The sequence below is a fragment of the Perca fluviatilis genome, chromosome 2, assembly GCF_010015445.1.
Source record: "Perca fluviatilis chromosome 2, GENO_Pfluv_1.0, whole genome shotgun sequence".
Classification (NCBI taxonomy): Eukaryota; Metazoa; Chordata; class Actinopteri; order Perciformes; family Percidae; genus Perca; species Perca fluviatilis.
In genome coordinates this window covers 1,364,360-1,388,106 of record NC_053113.1, presented here as the reverse complement: position 1 = coordinate 1,388,106, position 23,747 = coordinate 1,364,360, and the positions used below count along the sequence as shown (strand labels likewise).

Here is a 23,747-nt window from a genome sequence, read left to right as displayed (position 1 = left end):
TCAAAGCTAAATTCATCCAGGATAACCTGAATAACCCGGCTTAATCCCTTATCCTGGTTTTGTGCAATACCCCTCAGGTATCAGATATACAACACATACACAAACATACCATAAATACTCATTTTTCCTACAAAAACTTGTATTTCTATAAAGTGAACATCAGCTAATAGCAGTTTTAGAAAGCAGATGGTTGAGAGCTGCTTTGTGCTGCAGTAGAAGAAGATGTGACAGTTTTATTAGTGAGACTTTATTCAGTTCATCTTTCTAGATTTGGATCATCAGCTGTCATCATCGGGTCAACACGAGGACAAGAAGCTGAACATTGTTGACATGTTGACTCTCATGTTCACTAACTGTTCATGTTTTTAGAACTGGATTGTTAAACAGCACTCACAGCTGAATATGAAATGAACATTTGAATGGTTTTCTTTCAGTAATTGTCAGTGAAGTTGTTAATAAATCATCAGATGATAACCTGCAGCTGTATTGTGTCTTGTTTTCTCCATCAGATGTCTGTGAACTGGAACTGGACACAAACACAGTACACAGAAAACTCAAACTGTCTGACAACAACAGGAAGGTGACACGTGTGGAGGAGAAACAGTCATATCCTGATCATCCAGACAGATTTGACTGGTGGACTCAGCTGCTGTGTAGAAATGTTCTGACTGGTCGCGGTTACTGGGAGGTCGAGAGGAGAGGAAAGGTTAATATATCAGTGAGTTACAGAGGAATCAGAAGGAAAGTAAACAGTAAAGACGGTGCGTTTGGATGTAATGATCAGTCCTGGTATCTGAACTGCTCTGATGAACGTGGTTACTCTGTCTGTCACAATAACAGAAGAACATCCATCTCCTCCTCCTCTGTCTCTAACAGAGTAGGAGTGTATGTGGACGTTCCTGCTGGCACTCTGTCCTTCTACACAGTCTCCTCTGACTCACTGATCCACATCCACACCTTCAACACCACATTCACTCAACCTCTCTATCCTGGGTTTCACCTGTGGCCTGCTGGTTCCTCAGTGTCTCTGTGTCCTCTGCAGGACTGAGAGTCTCTCCTGTGGACAGAAACACTGACTGAAGATCAGCTGCTGAAATCAAAGTTCAGTCTGTTCACCATCACACACACACTCTGCACTGTGAAGCAGATCTGAGACTCAAACACAGAAACATTCATCTGATTTCATCCCTGGGATTATCAACATCTGAACTGTTGGACTAAAAACACTTCATGATATGGAACATCTAAAAAATAATCAACTGTTAATGGTTACTATTATGTCCTTTATATTTTGAATCACATTGTAATATATTTAAAATTTGGAAAACAAATGTTTCAATAAACAATCATCATATAGTCTAATGTTTCTAAATGCTTTTAATAAAATCTATACTTTTCATCTTGAGGGCGATCATTTGTTCATTTGATCATATCATGATTTCATTCATCAGTTGACTCTCTTTTCTGAGATTGATACAACCCCCCCCCCCATAATCAAACACTATGTAACTCAGTGCAGCCTACTCCAAAAACACATTATATTTCCTTTACATACATAAAGACATTTGAATCCTAAATTGTTGCAGAGAAATAAACCAGAATGCAGAAAATGAAGTGTTAGATTTTCAGAATTCTTTTTTTTTTTTTTTTTTTTTTTTTTTTTTTTTTTTTTTTTTTTTTTTTTTTTTTTTTTTTTTTTTTTTTTTTTTTTTTTTTTTTTTTTTTTTTTTTTTTTTCTTCTCTATATATATATATATACACAGTACAGAAAGTTTGGACACACATTCTCATCTTCAATGCGTTTCGTTTTTATTTTTATGACTATTTACATTGTAGATTCTCACTGAAGGCATCAAAAGTATGAATGAACACATATGTAATTATGTACTTAACAAAGGTGAAATAACTGAAAACATATCTTATATTTTAGATTCCTCAAAGTAGCCACCCTTTGCTTTTTTTGATAACTCTGCAAACCCTTGGTGTTCTCTCAATGAGCTTCATGAGGTAGTCACCTGAAATGGTTTTACCTTCACAGGTGTGCTTTGTCAGGGTAATTAGTGGAAGTTTTTCCCTTAATAAAAAAATCAAAGGGTGGCTACTTTGAAGAATCTAAAATATAAGACATGTTTTCAGTTATTTCACACTTGTTTGTTAAGTACATAATTACATATGTGTTCATAGTTTTGATGCCTTCAGTGACAATCTACAATGTAAATAGTCATGAAAATAAAAAGGAAACGCATTGAATGAGAAGGTGTGTCCAAACTTTGGCCTCTACTATATATATATATATATATATATATATATATATATATATATATATATATATATATATATATATATATATATATATATATATACGTTTTATGATTCATTAGGAGTATACAGTTTTAGTGTATTAAGTATTTAATGCGTCAACTCTCACTGATTCTTGCTTACTCATTACATGGCGTTAGTAGTTTTAGGAGTAGGAGTAGGTATACATATTCAGGGGAGCGCAAGGACGGGGTACAGCTTTATCAGTACTAGTTAAACAGTTGTACAGTTTTATTCCCAACTTGTATATATTTTAAATTATTTGTTCTTATATTCTATCCTATTATTATTATTTAATGTATATTGTTTCCTATTATTTCATTCATATTCTGTGTGTGCTGTGTGTCTGATATTCTGCTGCTGCAACACTGGTATTTCCCATTTTTCAGAAAGGTCAGGTTTTAGTTTTAGTGTGGGTTTTCTGTTCTTAGTGCTATAATGTATAATTACATTCTCTTTAGTGTGTTTTCACATTAGTTTGATGAAGGATTTGTGCTATTTGGAATATTTATTCTATATTGTGTCTTTTGGCAATGTTGAAGGTAGAGATTGTGCACCTTAAACCGCTCGGAGGGGTCTCGCCCGGGGCGTCATTCAATGTAGAACCGCCCCTGACCAACAGATCCCGTGTCTCTGGACCAGAGACCAGTGAAGGATATCAGAAGTCTCTTTCCCGGTGCTGGCTGAGCGTTACTGAGCAGCCTCCAACTGAGCTTAAAGACGTAAATGTGACGTGAGCAACCTGTCTGAAAGTGTGAAGTCTTCTGGTAGCTGTGCAGAGAGAAATCTCAATCACTCCCAATCTTACAGAGACGGAGAGCGTAGGTATATGTAAGGAGATAACATAGGCACAGGCTAATTACTGATCACTAACATGCTAGTTAACATTAGTAATTAAACTTAAACAGCTAATGGAAGTCCAAACTGCCTGAGAGCTTCTCCTGTACTATACGGTAATTCCTCTACTGTGTGACAGTAAGTCTCGTGGTTATAACCCAATCGTTAGCCTATTTTTATAAAAACGTCTGCTATGGAGCCATAACGTGAGGTACAAGGTAATGGAGCCTTCTATATTGTCGTGTTTCTTTAGAAATAAACAACGGACAACAGGGCTGGACTGGGACAAAAAATTGACCCTGGCATTTTTGGCCCAGGCGGCCCACACCCACCGTGATTGGTCAGACAGATTCCCTGCAGATAGTCCTCTTAAAATATGCGTGCATGCTATGATATGAGTTGCCTAGTGTTCAGCGTTCATGTGATCGTTTTGGATCCTTCAAGAGGGGTGTCAAGACTTATCTGTTGGTCTTACACTTAAATAATTCATTCATTCTTAGAGTTATGATTTGTATATTTATGGTATTTTTATTAGTTTTTATTATTGATATTGTATTGTCATTATTGATATTATTACTATTTGCTTAATATTGGCTTAGCAACTTTAAAAACTGTTTACTGTTAATTTTTAACTATTTTTAACTATTGTAAGATTCATATTTTGTCACTTTGGACAGAAGTGTCTGCTAAATAATATAACCATAACTATAACCCTTCCCAAAAGCTACAATAAAGCTGAAAGTAGTACAGTATATACCCTGGAAAAGAGCACCAATACAAGAGAAGCTAATTAAGCCATTCAAGGAACACTGATGCTTATATCAACACTGATTTTATAGATCACACAGACTTTCCAGCTAGCCAACAGGCTAACCGCTAGCATTTTCAATGTAAGCTTAAGCAGTTAGGTTACCTGACAGCCACTAACTGTAATGTTACAGCCAAACTGCTTGTTATCATTATGACGTGGCACGCGTGCGCACAAACACACACACACACACACACACACACACACACACACACACACACACACACACACACACACACACACACACACACACACACACACACACACAGCCTCCCTCCCTTCATGAAAGTCCCTGTTAATTTGCCTACTCCTTACCACATCGTCATCTACTCTCTCTTCCATCTTTTCCTCACTCGCTCCCATGGCCCTGTCATGGTCACTCGGCTTTTTCCTGTCATGCTGTTTCTTGCTTCTATGTATAGCCAGCCACCTCTCCTCCCTCCTCCTCCTCCTCCTCCTCCTCCTCCTCCTCCTCCTCCTCCTCCTCCTTCCTCTACTTCAGGTAATGCTGATGTTGAAGAAGCTACTACAGCCCCAAACATGTCCGACATTTTTGAGGAATCCGCCGGTAGATCCTTAATCTTTTTCTCCTGTAATTTCTCTGCACCTCCCTTGCACTTTGGTGGTCGTTTGTCCATTTTAACGTAAATGCTAAACTTCCAGCATAACTACAGCTCGTGTCTCAGGGCCGGGAGGCGTGGCCATAGTGGGATTCGTAAATTTGCGGCCCGGAATTGGGAAGGGGGATCCTGGATTTGATTGGGTCAGGCCAGTGCCAATAAAGAAAATTAACCAATGGGCCGCAGTGAGTTCTTTATGGGCCGGCCCGGCCAAAAAATAAAAAAAGGCCTATTTATATCGGCGGTTCGGCCCAAAAGCCCGTCGGCCCACCGGGAAAATGCCCGGTATGCCAGATGGCCAGTCCAGCCCTGGTTCCAGTCCACCACTAACTAATTAATGAACTGAATGTGTATCTGTTGTTCCTCTCCTGACCTCCAGGTGGCGGCCTACTCTCATTTTAAACTTTAATCTGAAAAACCCTGACTTGGAGGAAACCGGAAGTCTCGTTGCTTCACTGTGATCTCGGGCTGGCGGCGGGATAGTTGTGTTGTTTATTAGTGAGTTTTAAACATAGACAATATAAGAACGGTTTTAAGAAGACAGAGCTCCAGGTAAACCAGCACACACACACTCAGGTAAACACTTTAATAACTGTTCTTTTACACGGCTATCAAAGCGAATAGAAGCCAGAGCTGCGCATGCGTTAGCTTCCCATTCTGCTGTTGCTAAGATTCAGGTAAACAGAACTTCCGTTGCTGAGCAACAGTCTGCTCCGTTAGTTGCTCCTCTGTAGTTCGGTGGGCTCGGTGAGATTCGGGGCTGAAGTTGTAACATTGTTACATTTTTCATTTGGTTCGGTTTGCGTCACACTGCACTTTATCAAACGCAGCAAACAGTGGAAACACGTCACGTGGTGGAAGCAGTCGCTTGTTGATTGGACAGAATATCAGAGGGAAACTCTCCGAAATAATGAAGCTCCACTACATTTCTACCGTGTTGGCTTTTCTGGTTCTGCTTTAGTGTTTCTAATATTTTAGAGGAAGGTGAACAATGGGAGCAGCGTCACGTGGTGGAAGCAGTCCTTAAGGTGGGGTGAGGGGGGGTCTGGGTGTCCTCTCCCCCAGGGAAGTTTTGAGCGTCAACAACTGTATTTTTGTTGCATTTGGATACGGTTTAATGCACCAATTTATGCTGGAAATACCTTTATTTAGCCTATCTACCTATATCAAAAGTATAATGGAAAGTATGTTGTTGCGTATCATTGGGCATTTTTAAGTGGGTATATGGAAATCCTGGAGCTTTCTTAGTGGGTGTACTGCGTATTCCTGTGTATCACGTAGACTACACCACTGGAACTAACCTGCACACGCATTACATATGGATCTGAAAGTTCTCATCCCTTAAACCAGATATTTAAGTCTGTAAACTGTGGGAAAGGTTGAAACTGCAGGCTAGTAAATGCTCTGGTTTTGGTCCACTTCCTGTGTTTGGGTCGGATCGCGTTCCCACCTGAACCGGGAAGATATAGGCCTTGTGTGTAGCTTTTGATTGATATCTAGTTTCGTCAAAATCACTTTTTATTGAGTTTCCTTTTTCCTGAAATGTGAATTTAATCTAAAATGTTTTCTGTTGTTGTGAAGTTGTTTAGATTCATTCCCAGTTTAATATAATGCTGTTTTCTCCAAACTACTCCGAGTTCATTGTGTAGCGAGGAAGGAAATGGAACAGTTTTCCAGCCGCTGCTTTGAGTTTGCCGACTGTTGTTTTTGTTTTAGTTGTTGTGGATGTGAGGAAAGAGGAGAGGACAGCAGCTCCTGAATATCTCTGCGTGCTTTGATTTGTACTGAACAGAATCCAGAGGAGTCCAGCAGCCCCAGTGGACATCTGCTGGATTTCAGGACAAGAGAGGAATGGAGGAGGACAACCAGAACCAGGAGCAGCGGAGCAACAAGGTCCCCAGAAGACCAGCAGCAGACTGGGACTCTGATACCAGCCATGTTCAGGTCAGTGTTCAGGGGGGTATCGCACAAAAGTAGAATTTATAAATCCAGGATAACTGATGAAGCTTGACCTAGTCTAATCTGTGCAGCCTGGCTTGGTGCGTTTCACGAAGGCCAAGTCAGGCTGAGGAGGAGAGACCAGGCTGAGGAGGAGGGACTAGGTCGAGTCAGGCTGAGGAGGAGAGACTAGGTCGAGTCAGGCTGAGGAGGAGAGACTAGGTCGAGTCAGGCTGAGGAGGAGAGACTAGGTCGAGTCAGGCTGAAGTAATTCAGATAGATGAGCGTTCACGGCTTTCCTCAACAGACCGCGTGGTCGATAACAGATTTGCTGATGCTAAAATGGAGAATACACATTGTTCATACTTTACACAGAATGAGCAGCAGCTTCTTATGGAAGTATGATAACGTGAAACACATCATTTGTAAAGAAGAAACACGGCCGCTGTAATGAAAAGCGAGAGAAAGCGAGGCAGACGATCACGGACCGACTGAATGTGTAAGCAGCCTAAAAATCTACATTTACTGACCACTGCTCTGAACTGAAACCGTCATAATCATACCATTCAAGGATTAGGTTACTAATCATTGGCACAAATTAACAGTTGGAGCTAGGGGTAATAAGACAATATATAATCTTACTCAGGAAATTTACCATGAAGATCCATTTTCTAGAACGCTAGAATATGATACGTAAATATCTCTTTCACTGTTTCTCTCTCTCTCTCTCTCTCTCTCTCTCTCTCTCTCTCATGGGCTAAAATATAAATGACCTAAGTCATATTAACTTCCACTGCTCGCTTTTAATGCAAAGTGTACAACTGTTGGTTTATACAAATGACAAGTGACTGATGGTTTCAGTTCAGAGCAGTAGGGTAAACGTACCCATACCAAAATCTGTGTTCAGTTATTTTTCCTACATACTGACATAGTTTATTAACATAATCATTTCTTAAAATGTAAGATTAATCTCTCATTTGAAAATAAATTGATTTATTTGTGTATTTTATTTGTGTATTTTATGAATAAAGTCAAAAGTCTGGCATGGGCTTAATTGGTACCGTGGCACCATTTAAGCCCACATGTGTTCCAAATAAGCCCACAACAAAAATGATTGACAAAATATAAGTAATTATTATTTTATAGTTAGTGAAAACACCACATCTTACATCTTACATTAACAAGTATCTAAAAACATTTCATGTTATGTTAGGCTTGCTTTAGCCAATTTGTCATTTGAACCAATAACGACCATCATCAAACCACAAACATGACTTGAAGAGCAGCTTGTGAAAAAAGATAAGACTACAATTATTATTCTGATAAGTTACATTCATAGGTTTTATTTATTTTTGTTCATAATATAACAATTTTAAAAGTAGTAAAGACTCTGACACTAAGTCATTAACCTGTCTTACATTAACATTTACGTTACATTATATTAAGTATTTAAAAAAAAGTTTGTTGGCATGCTTTTGCCAACTCATAATCACCTGCACTAATAACATTTTAACATCAGATATCAAACATGACTTGCAAAACAGCTCATAAAGTACAGCATTTTGATTTCTTGGTGGTTTGCCAGGTGAAAAGGGTCAGCACCCTGCAGGTTAGCCCGGCAAAGCATGAACCTCTGACGTGCCTGATTTTAGGACAACTGCTGTAATTCTTCCTTTTTGATGTCATTTTTCTCACTGTAAACAAATGATTATGCAAATTAGGTTACATAACAATACTTCTGGCCAGTGTGTGATCTGTGATGTACTCTTGTTAATGACGTCAGTAAGGTAAAAGAACATCAAAGTCACAGGATTACAGTAAAAATGACAAAATTACAAATCTTTACATTGGAAATTCCTATCAAACTCATAATTTCAGGAATTTCCTATTGAAACACATGAGATGTGCTTAAAAGGAACATACTGGGCTTAAATGGTTCTACAGTGACTACCGGGGAAATAAAGATAATATGTTAACATCAAAAAGAAGTAAATGTATTAAGATATGCCTGGAGCCTAAATATGCTGTAAACTTCCCATCATAGTTGTCTCTCTGTTGCCAAACTTTCAGAATTATCAAGGTATTTTCATTCAAAGTTGGCTTGCACTAGCTGCTTTTTAGCTCACTGTACCATTTAAGCCCACCTTGAAAAAAAGGCACTTTAAAAAGATATTTAGCCCACCCAAACCATTTATTGTGTCTTAATTTGTAGATTGATGTAAAATGAATCAGAAAACATTTAGTGTACATACTTAACATTTTTAATCCTTTGGCAGTGTATCTATCAGTATGGTTATATTTTGACCTTGTGATTAGCTTTGCTTTCGCTAACTAGCAAAACCCATCTTTCCAAATGAAATCAAATAGTACAAATTGGCAAAAAACTACTTGATAATACACAACAATCAAATCATTAATCTCTCAATTTCCATAATATGAATGTACTTACCAAGTTAGTGGATGTAAATTGTTGAAAATAGATTCCTTCTGAGGGGTCCCAAAACACCAAAGTTTTGAGGCGACTTTATGTGAGCCTCCTTGAGACTGCACTGATGTAGGCTGGCATATCTCAGCATTGACAAATGTGATTGGTTCTCAGCAAAAACTGATGTGTAATTAAGAACTTGTTAGATTAGATGAAATAATGAGTAGCGTAAGACAGCCACCTCTTTTTTTTTTAAATTGACTTCAAAGTTGCAAGTGGGCTTAAATGGTGCCTGGGCTTAATGGGTACGTTTACCCTAGTTCATAAATGTATATTTTTAGATACATCATTCAGTCGCTCCGCTATTATCTGCCACGCTTGTTTTCACTGTTTTTTTTTGTTTTTTTTTTACAGAGCGCTGAGTTTCCTTCTCTACATATTATATGCTTTGCTCCCTCATATATATGGACATAGAACAGAAAGACACTGAAGACATTGGACTCTAAAATCTAGAAACTATAAAGATAATTAAGTGATAAATATAATGCACACTGCAAAGATGAATGTAACAGAGTATATTTTATCAGTTATTCCCCCCCCCCCAGCTAAATATAAGGTCAAAAACCATTGAGGGGTCCTCTCCCTGTTGTTACATGAAGGTACAGTAGTCTACACTATATAGTTACTGGTCCAGTGAACTAAGACTATAATTTGAGAGGATTGTACAATTAGGATATGTTCTTAAAAATGTCCAATCCTCCCAAATTATAGTCATTAAAGAATACAAAATAATAAATCAACTAAAATAATTTAAGGTGCATTGGTATAGAAACACACATGTACAGCACTTTATATATTGCCCTTAGTAACTGACTTCATTTAAAACACATTTGGATGGATGGCACAGGTAAGATGGAGCGAAGATACTCTAGGATATACAGATTTGAAATTTAATGGCACATTTTTTTTACTGACAATAAATCAGTAAGTTGCTACTCAAAAAAGTTTTTCAAGGATGGCAGGTCTGTAAACTATAATTCACTCCCACGTCCCATTAGTACTTCTAACCCTTGTATCATTATCTCTGCATGTTTCCCCCTTGGGTCTACAGGAGCCCTCAGCAGACGTCAAGCTGGCGACCGGAGCAGGAAAGAAGGGCAAGAAGGCCAAGGAGGAGGAGCAGCCTGCACCACTTTCTGCAACTGCAGCAGCAGTGGAGGAGGAGGAGGAGCAGCCTGCAGCAGCACCACCAGCAGCAGCCGCCACAGCAGCAGAGGAGGAGGAGGAGGAGGAGGAGGAGTATGTGGTGGAGAAGGTTTTGGACCGCAGAGTGGTGAAGGGAAGAGTAGAGTTTCTGCTGAAATGGAAGGGGTTCTCAGAGTAAGTATGAGTCTATAATATTAATACTTGGTGTTCTTGGTCCTTAGATAGATAGATATATATATATATATATATATATATATATATATATATATATATATATATATATATACACACACATATATACACACACATATATACACACACATATATACACACACATATATACAGTACAGGCCAAAAGTTTGGACACACCTTCTCATTCAATGCGTTTCCTTTTTATTTTCATGACTATTTACATTGTAGATTCTCAATGAAGGCATCAAAACTATGAATGAACACATATGGAATTATGTACTTAACAAAAAAGTGTGAAATAACTGAAAACATGTCTTATATTTTAGATTCTTCAAAGTATCCACCCTTTGCTTTTTTATTAATAAGGGAAAAACTTCCACTAATTAACCCTGACAGTGAGAATCTACAATGTAAATAGTCATGAAAATAAAGAAACACATTGAATGAGAAGGTGTGTCCAAACTTTTGGCCTGTACTGTATGTGTGTGTGTGTGTGTGTGTATGTATGTATATATACAGTGCCTTGCGAAAGTATTTGGCCCCCTTGAACGTTAAAGACCTTTTGCCACATTTCAGGCCTCAAACATAAAGATATAAAACTGTAATTTTTTGTGAAGAATCAACAACAAGTGGGTCCCAATTATGAAGTGGAACGAAATTCTTTGGCTATTTCAAACTTTTTTAACAAATAAAAAACTGAAAAAGTGGGCGTGCAAAATTATTCAGCCCCTTTACTTTCAGTGCAGCAAACTCTCTCCAGAAGTTCAGTGAGGATCTCTGAATGATCCAATGTTGACCTAAATGACTAATGATGATAAATAGAATCCAGCTGTGTGTAATCAAGTCTCCGTATAAATGCACCTGCTCTGTGATAGTCTCAGAGGTCCGTGTAAAGCGCAGAGAGCATCATGAAGAACAAGGAACACACCAGGCAGGTCCGAGATACTGTTGTGGAGAAGTTTAAAGCCGGATTTGGATACAAAAAGATTTCCCAAGCTTTAAACATCCCAAGGAGCACTGTGCAAGCGCGATAATATTGAAATGGAAGGAGTATCAGACCACTACAAATCTACGACCGCCGGCCGTCCCTCTAAACTTTCAGCTCATACAAGGAGAAGACTGATCAGAGATGCAGCCAAGAGGCCCATGATCACTCTGGATGAACTGCAGAGATCTACAGCTGAGGTGGGAGACTCTGTCCATAGGACAACAATCAGTCGTATACTGCACAAATCTGGCCTTTATGGAAGAGTGGCAAGAAGAAAGCCATTTCTTAACGATATCCATAAAAAGTGTCGTTAAAGTTTGCCAAAAGCCACCTGGGAGACACACCAAACATGTGGAAGAAGGTGCTGTGGTCAGATGAAACCAAAATCGAACTTTTTGGCAACAATGCAAAACGTTATGTTTGGCATAAAAGCAACACAGCTCATCACCCTGAACACACCATCCCCACTGTCAAACATGGTGGTGGCAGCATCATGGTTTGGGCCTGCTTTTCTTCAGCAGGGACAGGGAAGATGGTTAAAATTGATGGGAAGATGGATGGAGCCAAACACAGGACCATTCTGGAAGAAAACCTGATGGAGTCTGCAAAAGACCTGAGACTGGGACGGAGATTTGTCTTCCAACAAGACAATGATCCAAAACATAAAGCAAAATCTACAATGGAATGGTTCACAAATAAACATATCCAGGTGTTAGAATGGCCAAGTCAAAGTCCAGACCTGAATCCAATCGAGAATCTGTGGAAAGAACTGAAAACTGCTGTTCACAAACGCTCTCCATCCAACCTCACTGAGCTCGAGCTGTTTTGCAAGGAGGAATGGGCAAAAATGTCGCTCTCGATGTGCGCAAACTGATAGAGACATACCCCCAAGCGACTTACAGCTGTAATCGCAGCAAAAGGTGGCGCTACAAAGTATTAACTTAAGGGGGCTGAATAATTTTGCACGCCCAATATTTCAGTTTTTTATTTGTTTAAAAGGTTTGAAATATCCAATAAATTTCGTTCCACTTCATGATTGTGTCCCACTTGTTGTTGATTCTTCACAAAAAATTACAGTTTTATATCTTTATGTTTGAGGCCTGAAATGTGGCAAAAGGTCGAAAAGTATGACCGCGCTCTCACACACGGGCCATTTAGCTAGCAGGAAGAGAGGAGATGCAGGCCCTGGAGCTTTGTCAGGGCAGCAGCGTTTGGTAGTAGTCCACCAGCCCAAACGGTGACTTTGCGCGGGTATGAGGTGCTGTGGGCTGCAGCAGCCGTGCCGGAGCTCAATCGAGCTCACAGCAAGCCGGGGTCTGTGGAGGAAGGCAGGCCAGGCGGCGAGCCAGCTAGGCCTGTCACGATAACAAATTTTGCTGGACGATAAATTGTCCAAGAAATTATCGCGATAAACGATAATATTGTCATTCTGAGACCATTTTCATCTAATATAATGATAATGGAATAATAATGCAGTTACACCTTTTCAAAGATCAATAAACTTTTATTTCTAAAGAATATTTAACACTGAAACTGGAAGACATTTTAAATAGCCACAATAAATGAACAAAACAACCAAAAACAATAAATACAATGGATGTAAAAAAAAATTGCACTTCAAAAAATATTAAACATTAGGCTCAGACATAAAGACTGACACATTCCATAACAGACAAAACTGCCAGTTAGGGCCTTTGTAAACAAAAAAGTGCAAAAGATGCCTCAACGGGCCATATGCAAAAAGCTTTTTTAAAAAAAAAAGAGTTTCTCCAGCATAAAGTTGTGTTCAAATAAAGCAAAAGTGAATTGCAGTCTATGTCCACCAAGGACGAGAGAGAGAGATTTTATGGCAGATTCCGAGCAAGAAATACCAACATGTTGACTTTGTGTGGCTTAAGGCAGGATCTCTCAGGAGTAGCAATGTTGCCAGCTGTGCTAAACATTCTCTCTGAGCTGGTGCTTGTTGCACAAATGCACATGTATTTTTGGGCCAACTTGGCCATCAAAGGATATCTTCTTTGATTGTCATGCCACCACATCAAGGGATCACAAGATGCATCAAGTGCATCTTCTTGGAGGAACTTGGTCAGCTCTGCATCAGCCTGCACTCTTTTTGGAAATGCAGCCTGGGCTGGACTCAGATGACGAGCTCTTCTGTTTTGAAGAAGGTCACTCAGCCTCTTCTTCTTGGTGAGTGCGGCAGCAGTAGGTTCATCCTTGTTTCCTCCAGCGGCTTTGCTGCAGCTCTCACCACTGGTACCTTCTCCACTTCCTTCTGGTCCTAAGTCCAGTAGCTCTTGCACAAGCTGATGTTTGACATCATCCAATGCACCTGCCTCCTCCATGCTGCCACGATACCTTGGATCCAAGATGGTGGCCTTTCTTAGGAGGACTTGGATTGCAGGTGAGCTGTATTTTTCAGTCAGTACCCTGCACATGTTTTGTTTAATACTGGCTGTCAGTGCAGTGTCATCAGGGCCTGGAGAGAGAAGGTCGTCTTTAATCAGTTCCAGCACAGGCTTAACTGAGGACACTGTGACGTATTTTTCCCCTGAGAGGATGTCTGTGAAGTCAGCCAGTGGTTTCATTGCTGCGTTGATGGACTCCAACACAGAAACATCCTGCCAGGTTGGGTTGAGGTGGCTATGTTTTCTGTCTTCAACCAGGACACGTCTTATGGCTGGGAGTTGCTCCAGCACCCTCTCTACCATCTTCTGCTTAGTGCCCCATCGTGTGACAACATCCTGTGTGAAAGATAATATTGTACTTGTTCATTAGTTAGTCTATCAACATTAATTTTTTTTTTTTTTATTTAACTTTTTTTTGAACATGAACAAACATCAAAAAACGTGTTAATAGTGACAGTTTGCTTTTTTTTTTAAACCCCTTACCCCAGCGGTCTATCAACATTCTTAAACAAATAGCATGTCCATTATTTATCATTATTAATTTGTATGTTTGTATGTTATATTATATGCCAGTGCATACTAAAAGACTAGATACATACAGGTTATTCTACAGGCTACTATAAAATAAAAATATTTTATTTTGCAAATTAAACTATCAATGAATTAAACATCACTCACCAGTATTAGACTGTGTTGGGGGAGATTAGCCTCACTCTGTGCCTTCCTCAGGTCTCTCCTCTTAAGCCAGCTCAGGTTGAAAGTGTTGACCAAACCTTTACAGAGTCCTAAGGCACGCGCTGTCTGATCTTTGGTTCTGTCCAGACCATGGGACACAGCGAGATGGAGGTTGTGGCCAAAGCAATTGAGCCATGGCCAGCCAAGACCCCTTATTGCAGCAACAATGTTAGCACCATTGTCTGTAGTGATGCAGACTAGTTTGTGCTCATCCAGTCCCCAGTCTGCTACAGCAGACTTCAGGTTTTCTCCAAGGGTGTCAGCAGTATGGTTATCTGGGACATATCTGGTCTCTAAACACTTGGAGTGCAGGCTCCAGTCAGCAGTTATGTAGTGTATAGTCAAGCTCATATAGGGGTCATGTTTGAACTTGACCACATATCCGTAGTGGCAGAGTAAAATTGGATGTCTTTGATCTCCTGTAGTATGTCATCTTTACGCTGTTGTACAGTTGTGGAATTGCAGTTTGTGACACATGTATGTTCTTCCAGGCAACTTCGTACTGGCTGTCAAATGTTTGCAGCATTCGTCGAAATGCCGGCTTTTACGGCCACTAAAGGGCAGCATCTCTTTAGCAATTAAGCGAACTACACTGTCGGTGAGTGCACACCATTTTGCACTGTCCTGTTTGTACTTTGTTTGTCGACTAACGCCCCAGTGATTGTCAGGGCGGATCTAGGAGGGCAAGGGGGCAGCTGCTTTTTCCCCACTGTTGGGCCTTGCCCCCAGCTGCCCTAACTTTGGCATTTAAAAACTTTGCTTGCAAAAACAAACTGCCACTATGTGCACAGCGCTTCTTCTTAAAACATTTAAACAAACAATTAATTTATATTAATTCATAATAAATAATAATTGTAGATGTAATCTTAGCCCCCTGCCCCTCAAATACCTAGCTACGTCCCTGCATCAAACGTGCAGAGCGCCGTTCGCACATTCAGGCTCGCACAGCGAGTCTGCTGCGCGGTATTGGGGGCCCTGCATCCCGGCAAAGACTGGAGCGACTGGAGCTGCCCCCCCTCCCGAGCCTCTCAAAGTGAAGTCTGTTTCCCCAGGTGAAGTTAAAACACACGTTTCATCTAAAGTTAAATTTGTAATAATTATAATGTCTGCTAAAGGCGAGTCAGTATCAACAACAGCGCGTCTGTTAGCCAAAAGTCAAATTGCTCCCTCGTGGGTTGTAAGCGCATTCTGCTGTTTGATTAGTTTGATTTCAGTAAAGACAAGAAGAGCATAATACAGAATATTACAAATTGGCATGTTTGAATTCATAACGTTTACAGAGGGGCGCCGTTTCGGTGGCGTTACGTTACAACACACTACACAGTGCTTGCTGAGACCGATCATTTGTATATGATTAGTTAAGGAGTAGGCTACTATAAAATCCACTTCCTCTCACATATACACGGCAATGCGCGGCACAAATTAAACCAGGCAACATACTTTACTGTCAAACTGGGAAAACAACAAATACAACAGGATTAAGAAGGCTAGTCTAAACATAACTGATGTGTGCATGTAATAAATCTCGTCTGATGTTATGTTTTTTAGGCTACTTATTAGCTACAGGGCCATACAGTGTAATGTAATACAATAATAACAAGAGCTTTTCACATCTTGACTTTTGCAGGCCAGAGTAGCTGGAGATATTAGCTGAAGCCTAAAAGTGGGGATGAAGAAGGAGAAGACAGTAAACTGGAGAGACCAGGCAGGTCAGAGCAGGAGAAGACCACAGAAGGAGATGCAGAAATGAGTGAAAGAGAAGAGGGAAAGGAAGAATTGACAGTGAGGGATGAAGAGGAGGCTGCAGGTTCAGAGAGAGGGACAGAGGCAGAGAGTGATCAGGAGGATGAAGATGACAGAGAGGAAGAGGAGGCTGCAGTTACCCCTGGACCATATGGTTGGTTTATATTCTCCTTACATATAAATTGCAGTACAGTAACATAACATGTCCTGTGACATGATGTGTTTTCAGTTTTTGGCTATTTCCATTCTGTTGTATATGTTATAGGGTTAGATATGTAAATATTTACATATACAACAACAGTTCACTCTTCTCAAGACACTTTACAGATAGAGTAGGTCTAGACCACACTCTTTAAGTTACAATGACCCAACAATTCTCCCAAGAGCAAGCATTTGGTGCAACAGAAACATCAGACATATCCAGGGTCTTGGTGGTCGCTGGTTACATACAGATGGATACAGATATAGAGAATTATGATTCATAATAATGGTAATTATAGTAACAAAAAAGATAATGGAACTATGAATAGAAATAATAGTTGTAGCAGTTTAGGGCGTAGCAGTTTAGGGCATAGCAGGGCGTTGCGGGGCGTAGTAGGGCATATCAGTTTATGTATGAGGGTTTCCATGTACCGTCTTCCCCTGCCACCCTACCAAGATCTCTTGCTACCCCTTTGCCCCCCCATGTAAAATTTTCTAGATCCGCCACTGGTGATTGTGTACTGTCGGGAAGACGGAGACGGCCCGTCTGTTGTAGTTTTTTTTCCCAGCTGGGAAAACTGCACCGGGTGATTGTGTTTTAGGTGCATATGCATGTTTGTTGTGTTACCGCTTTTAGTTGCTACTGTTTTACAACAAATGCGACATACCGGCTCGTTCAGGTTAAGTGGTTCACCACGGTCATCCGGTTTGAATCCGAAGTGCTCCCACACTGCAGCTGTCGAGTTTGGCTTTGAAACCAATTCCATCTTTTTCTTTTTGTATTCCTCCAACTCACAACTAGCGTATTCTCTCTCCGCAAGCAGTCCCGCCTTCCCACACAAACTCCATGCGACTGACAAGCTCCGCCCCCCCACACAAAGACCATGCAACTGACAAGAGGGCTCACTCCTCCTACGCTAAGGAACCAAGAGTGGTCATCCAGTCTCTTTGGTAGAGAGAGATGAGGAAAACAAACAAGCATGCAAATGGCAATTATCGCGGCCGGAAAAATTATCGAGCTAATTTTTTTTTTATCGTGCGATAACTCGATTTATTGACTATCGCGACAGGCCTAGAGCCAGCAAAACAGGCAGCTGAACTCCGACACACAGTATTACAAAATTTGCAATTAGCCATCCATTTTCGTAAAACGGCCCATATTTGAGCTTTTTATAGTTGATTTCTCGCATAAAAAAGTCTCAGAAGTGAATTTGGTAAGGAAACATTGCATTGTCTGGAATATGAGATTCTGTCGCGTTTCTAATGTCTGTGTATTGGGGATTCGCTCAACCAATCAGCACACGACCTCTAATGCGTGTGTATGGCGAGTCGCTCAACCAATCAGCGTGCGTCTATATGTGTGTGTACGGGGCTAAGGCTCAACCAAGCAGCGCGCAGCTCATCTAAATATTCATGACCATACCATATTTGGAAGAAAAGCTCTTGTTACAAATAGGGCCAAAACACAGGGATACATAAGGGCCAATAAAATATCAACCGGGCCATTTTCAGCCCAACTAATGTTACATACCCCATTAGGAGACCATAAGGAACAGTGTGAAATACCCTATATAATCATTCTATCACCCCTTTAAAAAAAACAAAATAAATGGGGATTTTCTAAAACTTCTGACCGGTAGCAAGCAAGCAAGCAAGCAAGCAAGCAAGCAATCTATCTATCTATCTATCTATCTATCTATCTATCTATCTATCTATCTATCTATCTATCTATCTATCTATCTATCTATCTATCTATCTATCTATCTATCTCATTTAGAAATTGCAGATAATCTACAGCATAAATTCTGGCAAGGTTTGGTAATTTGACACTAAGTTGCAGGCCATCAAATAACCTTACAAAATGGCAATAGAAAAAAGGAATAATACGAATTAGCAATTAGAGTGAGAATGTATTTCCTAAAAACAAATCTTGAGGAGATTTTTTTCTGTCTGCACTCACCTTTCCAGTGAGGATAACACATGGGAGCCACAAGACAACCTGGACTGCCCCGAGCTTATCAACGAGTACATGCAGAAACACAAGGAGGAGGCGAAGAAGAAGGAGAGCAAGAGGAAAGTTGTCAGTGAGGCCTCGGGAGACTCAGAGGAGCGAGGGAGCAAGAGGAAGAAGGAGGAGGTGAGCAAAGGAAAGAGGTTACTCTAGACTGAAGAGTCCCAGAAATCTAATCTGAATATTAATGAATATTAATATAAAAAAGGGAGGAATTTAAATTATTTATTAAAAATGTAATAATAACATAATGATAACTTATTTCACCAGTAAATTGCTGTTAAATGAGAAATGATGAGAAAAGGGTATTTTACAATAACTTTGACAACGTTTACCCGTTTCAAGTTAACGCAACATTTACGATATATTGTGCAGCCCTAGCTACCACTGTTAATTTGTACAAATGATTAGTAACCTAATCCTTGGATGGTATGATTATGACGGTTTCAGTTCAGTCTAGTCATTCCTCCTCATTCTGACTCGACCTAGTCTCTCCTCCTCAGCCTGGCTTTGCCGTCGTGAAACACAGAACACCAGGATGCTCTGATCAGACTAGACCAAGCCTCGCTTTATCGGTTATCCTGGATTTATAAATTCTACTGTTGTGCAATACCATTTCAACAACTCATTGATTTTATGTAATTCTTAGCCATTTGGTTACTTTTCAACAATCCATTTTTGTAAACCTGGGGGGTTACCTAACACTATGTGAAGGTCCCATGGCATGAAAATGTCACTTTATGAGGTTTTTTTAACATTAATATGAGTTCGCCCAGCCTGCCTATGGTCCCCCAGTGGTTAGAAATGGTGATAGGTGTAAACCGAGCCCTGGGTATCCTGCTCTGCCTTTGAGAAAATGAAAGTTCAGATGGGCCTGCCCAGAGAATTTGGCCCACCCAAGAGAGAGAGACATCATGGCTTTTAAAACGAGCAAAGTGGCAGTTGGTCAAGGCCACACCCTCACCCTCTACCTTGCCCCCCTCTCTCCTCGTCAATAGCTACAGACACAGAAATGGCACATCCTAAGGAAAGGACTGGCTCTAGTGGCTGTAATTCTTCTGGTTGTTACCCTTCTCTGCGGCAGGCTCCTCCGCTTTATGTCTTTATGACGGAGCTAGCTAAATGGAGCTAACTGCTAATCAGAGCTAGTGATTGCTAATCAAGCCTTCAGTTCTCCTTGCCTGTATAGTACAGAACAGTAGGCTATGTTTAGGAACCCCAAAACATGGACAAAATGGTCTAACAAACATAATGAACAAGATTTCTTTTCAGATATTCCTAGTCTTATGGGATTTAACAGGAGTTGACAGTGTTGAGATTAATAACATGTAATTTTCTTTATGGAGCATAGTATTATGGGTATTTTATCTGCTGAACCGTTAACATTTGGCAAAAAAAAAATGTGTCAAAGCACATCATGGCTACACTTTTTTGTCATTTGTTTAAAGTTTAACGAGCAATTTGTTGTTTTTTTAGCGAAATACTGAGAGCAGCAGAACTGAGTAGGCTACGTTTTAATATCTGTTTATTTATCACAAGTTATATCATTATCGTGATATTTAACGTTACGGCATATCACATATTTTCCTCATATCGTGCAGCCCTAATAACTACCCTGAAATTGTGTTAGATGCTGCATAGTGTCGCAATATTTTCATCTGTATCTGTGTCATCTTTTATTCTAATTTGTTTAATATGTAAATTGTTTTTTCTTTCTAAATGATCTGATAATGTTGTGTAGTCATTGTTTTCACCTTCTTTTGTCTGGTATACAAGTGAGCCCATTATTACTTAACCTAGCCATCACGCACCGCGCCATCACATCCTGCGCCACACACCACTGCCAGTAAATTCTCAACCTGTGGGAAACACTGAGAAGAGCCCAATGGCTTCCATAGTAACATGTCTGCAACCAGAAGAACTTTACCTTTATTTCGACATCAAATTAATGTATGTATTTCAAAAAGTTTGAATGGGATTTGAAGGATGAAAAATACCCAGAATGTATGAAAGGTTTGTGATATTTTAAAGTTCCCATGGAATTTGTAATTGAAAGTAAAACTGAATAGTTTGCAAATGTTTTAGTTTTTAAATTGCCAATCATTTGAATGGGGAAACTTGCCTTAAAAATGTAGAATATTTCTGAACTTATAAAAGTTATGAAAAGTACATTTGCTTCCATAATAACTTGTCTGCAACGGCACATATTTTCCTTAATTTTGTCATAAATTATTGTATGAAGAGTGAAAATTGTGAGTGAGAGCAAGTCCAGGGTTTAAGGTTGTTCACTCTCTCTCTCTCTCTCTCTCTCTCTCTCTCTCTCTCTCTCTCTCTCTCTCTCTCTCTCTCGCTCTCTCTCGCTCTCTCTCGCTATAGAAACGGAGAGGAGGAGAGGGACCCAAACGTCAACACTGTGACAAATCCTTCACAAGATCTGGATATTTAAAGATTCATCAGAGAGTTCACACTGGAGAGAATCTACACAGCTGTGATCAATGTGGGGCAGCTTTCACACGACGGAGTACCCTAAAAATACATCGACGCATTCACACTGGAGAGAAGGCTTATAGCTGTGATCAATGTGGGGCAGCTTTCACACGACATAGTAACCTAAAAATACATCAACACATTCACACTGGAGAGAAGCCTTACAGCTGTGATCAATGTGGTAAAACCTTTTCTCATAGCAGTAGCCTTAAATCTCCAGCGCCTTCACACTGGAGAGAAGCCTTATAGCTGTGATCAATGTGGGGCAGCTTTCACACGACATAGTAACCTAAAAATACATCAACGCATTCACACTGGAGATAAACCTCACAGCTGTGATCTATGTGGTACAACATTTTCTAGGAATGATAGCCTAGAAGTGCACCGACGTGTTCACACTGGAGAGAAGCCTTACAGCTGTGAACAATGTGGGAAATGTTTTACTCAGAGTAGTAGTCTTAAAAAACACCAGCGCATTCACACTGGAGAGAAGCCGTACTGGTGTGAGCAATGTGGGAAAACTTTTTCTGTGAGTAGTCACCTTAAATCACATCAACGCATTCACACTGGAGAGAAGCCGTACAGCTGTGATCTTTGTGGTAAAACTTTTTCACAGAGTAATAGCCTTAAATCTCACCAGCTCATTCACACTGCCGTTTTGTGAACATGTTTCAGAGCCAAGCTGTTTCCTCCTGCCTCCTCCTCATGCCCTGATAGCTGTGTTGTTATTTTCTGATCTTCTCTCCACATTGAAGGCTGACCAGCAGTAACGTTATCTTCTGAACAGCTTGTATGTTATCCTGCCTAGGACTACACATTACACTCCATCCCTTTTGAAGGGATTTATTGCACTCAAAATTAGAGGTCGACCGATACCGATAGCTAGGTTGGGCCGTATTTGCCGATAACCGATTAATCAACCGATAGTATTTACACTTTGAATTTCGTCATGGCATTTATATAACACATACTCTATGGTCTTACAAAGCTAACGTTTTTGACCGATTACAATTTAATACATTTTTGTGACCTGGAGAGGTCTCGTTAGGAGGAAGCTAGCTATAGCTCTGTTTGCCATTCATTCCAATGGAGAAACATCGTGGCTAGACTTTCGACATACATTCCATTCCATTTTTGTGAATTAGAGAAGTCTCATCAGGGCAGCGGCATTTCGGTAAAACGGTAACCCAGAAAGGGTGACTTTGCGCCGGCCGCAGAGCCCCGCTGGCTGCTGATAGCTCTGTGCCCGAGTAGCAGTGCTTCGGCTGTAGTCTACTTCCACCCAATATAGTCCCAAGTCAATATCTGCTTAGGAAATCATCTAGTCTTAATCTGCATCGCTATATTTACTCGTTGTGAATACGCAGGCCACAAGAAGTAATTAGGTTTTGTTTTTGTTGTTGTTGGGTCACTTTTACTCACGACATGCTACACGGTCACTAAGGATTCTGTTGTGCTATTCTTTCTCTACTAATGCAGCATCTATTCAACAAATTAATAACTTTATGATATGACAAAATGTACTGTATACATTAAGGGTGTGACGAGATCTCGTTTTACGAGATCTCGCGAGATCTCGCGTGACGAGATTTCTCGTCGAGGTGAAAAGAGTGAAAGAGTGACAGACAAGACGAACACAATATGTAAACATTGTAAGAAAGAAATGCCGTACTACTAACTGCCACCGCGCGAGTCGCGGAGTACGGTAGATGAAGTGAGAGCTGTTGGTGCTGTAAGTGTTTTTGCATAGTGCTCGTGTTAGCCGCGGTATCGGCATTTTTTCTTACAATGTTTACATATTGTGTTCGTCTTGTCTGTCCACTCTTCGCCGTTTATTATTTCCGCAGAGAAAACCAAAATGTTGCCGCACAAATGATTTAAAAGTGGCAGGGGATTTTCAATAGTAATTCCACGCTCCATCACCCTGACATCACATCGCCTCGCAGACAACTTTTCACCGCGACGAAATCTCGTCCCGTTCTCATGAACCCAATCTCTCGTGATGTGTTTCGTCTCGTGGAGTAAGCGTCTCGTCACACCCCTAGCTTGTAACCTTGGTTCTCTGAGTAAAGACTATTTTTCCCAGTCATATTTCTTAACTGAAGTTTTCTTTAAATTAGTGTTAAAATCGCGTCTCGCTCTCGTGACCCCAATCTCGTGTCTCGTCTTGTCTCGTGAGCGAGTGTCTCGTCACACCCCTAGTATACATACATTTTTGCTGTCAATGCTTTAAACGCGCATCTGATGTCAGCCTCCTCCGCACAGCATGTGCTCTCCGTGCAGCGTGCAGTAACACGTGTCGAAAATAAACAACACGAGGCATCAGTGATAGTTTTTATTTTGCCTCTAGAGGCCGCTATTGTAATGCATGATACCAGCAGACCCTTCTCAGCTCTCAGTACTGTGTAATGAATGACCGCGCTCCAGCAAGGGACACAAGCAGGAATAACTATCGGTATGTATTCTTGCCGATAACGATAGTTCCACCAATCAACTATCGGTACCGATGAATCGGTCGACCTCTACTCAAAATTAGTTTGTTTTCCTGTAATATAATATTCTGAGTTCAGGGTTCAACTGCTAGCGCTTTTTAACTAATGCTACAACGAAGAAGTATTTGTTGTTCTTAATCAGTGTTGGTCATCTTACTTTAAAAGAGTAATGAGTTACAGTTACAAATTACTTCTCCCAAAAAGTAAATGAGTTAGTAACTCAGTTACCACATTGTAAAGGTAATTAGTTACTCAGCAAAGTAACTGACGTAATTTTTTTTATGTTCTATAACGCTATTACGTTCTATAACATCTTTAACGTCAAAGATGTTGCTGA

General features: G+C 40.3%; 2 protein-coding genes across 2 annotated transcripts in view; both read left to right on the top strand.

Moving 5' to 3' along the window:
- The window catches only part of LOC120570713 (NACHT, LRR and PYD domains-containing protein 12-like), a 565,262-nt gene that overhangs the window by 25,825 nt on the left and 515,690 nt on the right, over positions 1-23,747 (top strand). The window lies entirely within an intron of this gene.
- Positions 19,787-22,476, top strand: LOC120544512 (zinc finger protein 502-like). Its single transcript, XM_039778313.1, is given in 3 exon segments — positions 19,787-19,790; positions 20,842-21,133; positions 21,135-22,476. Coding segments are annotated over 3 exon segments (744 nt in total). The 3' UTR covers positions 21,583-22,476.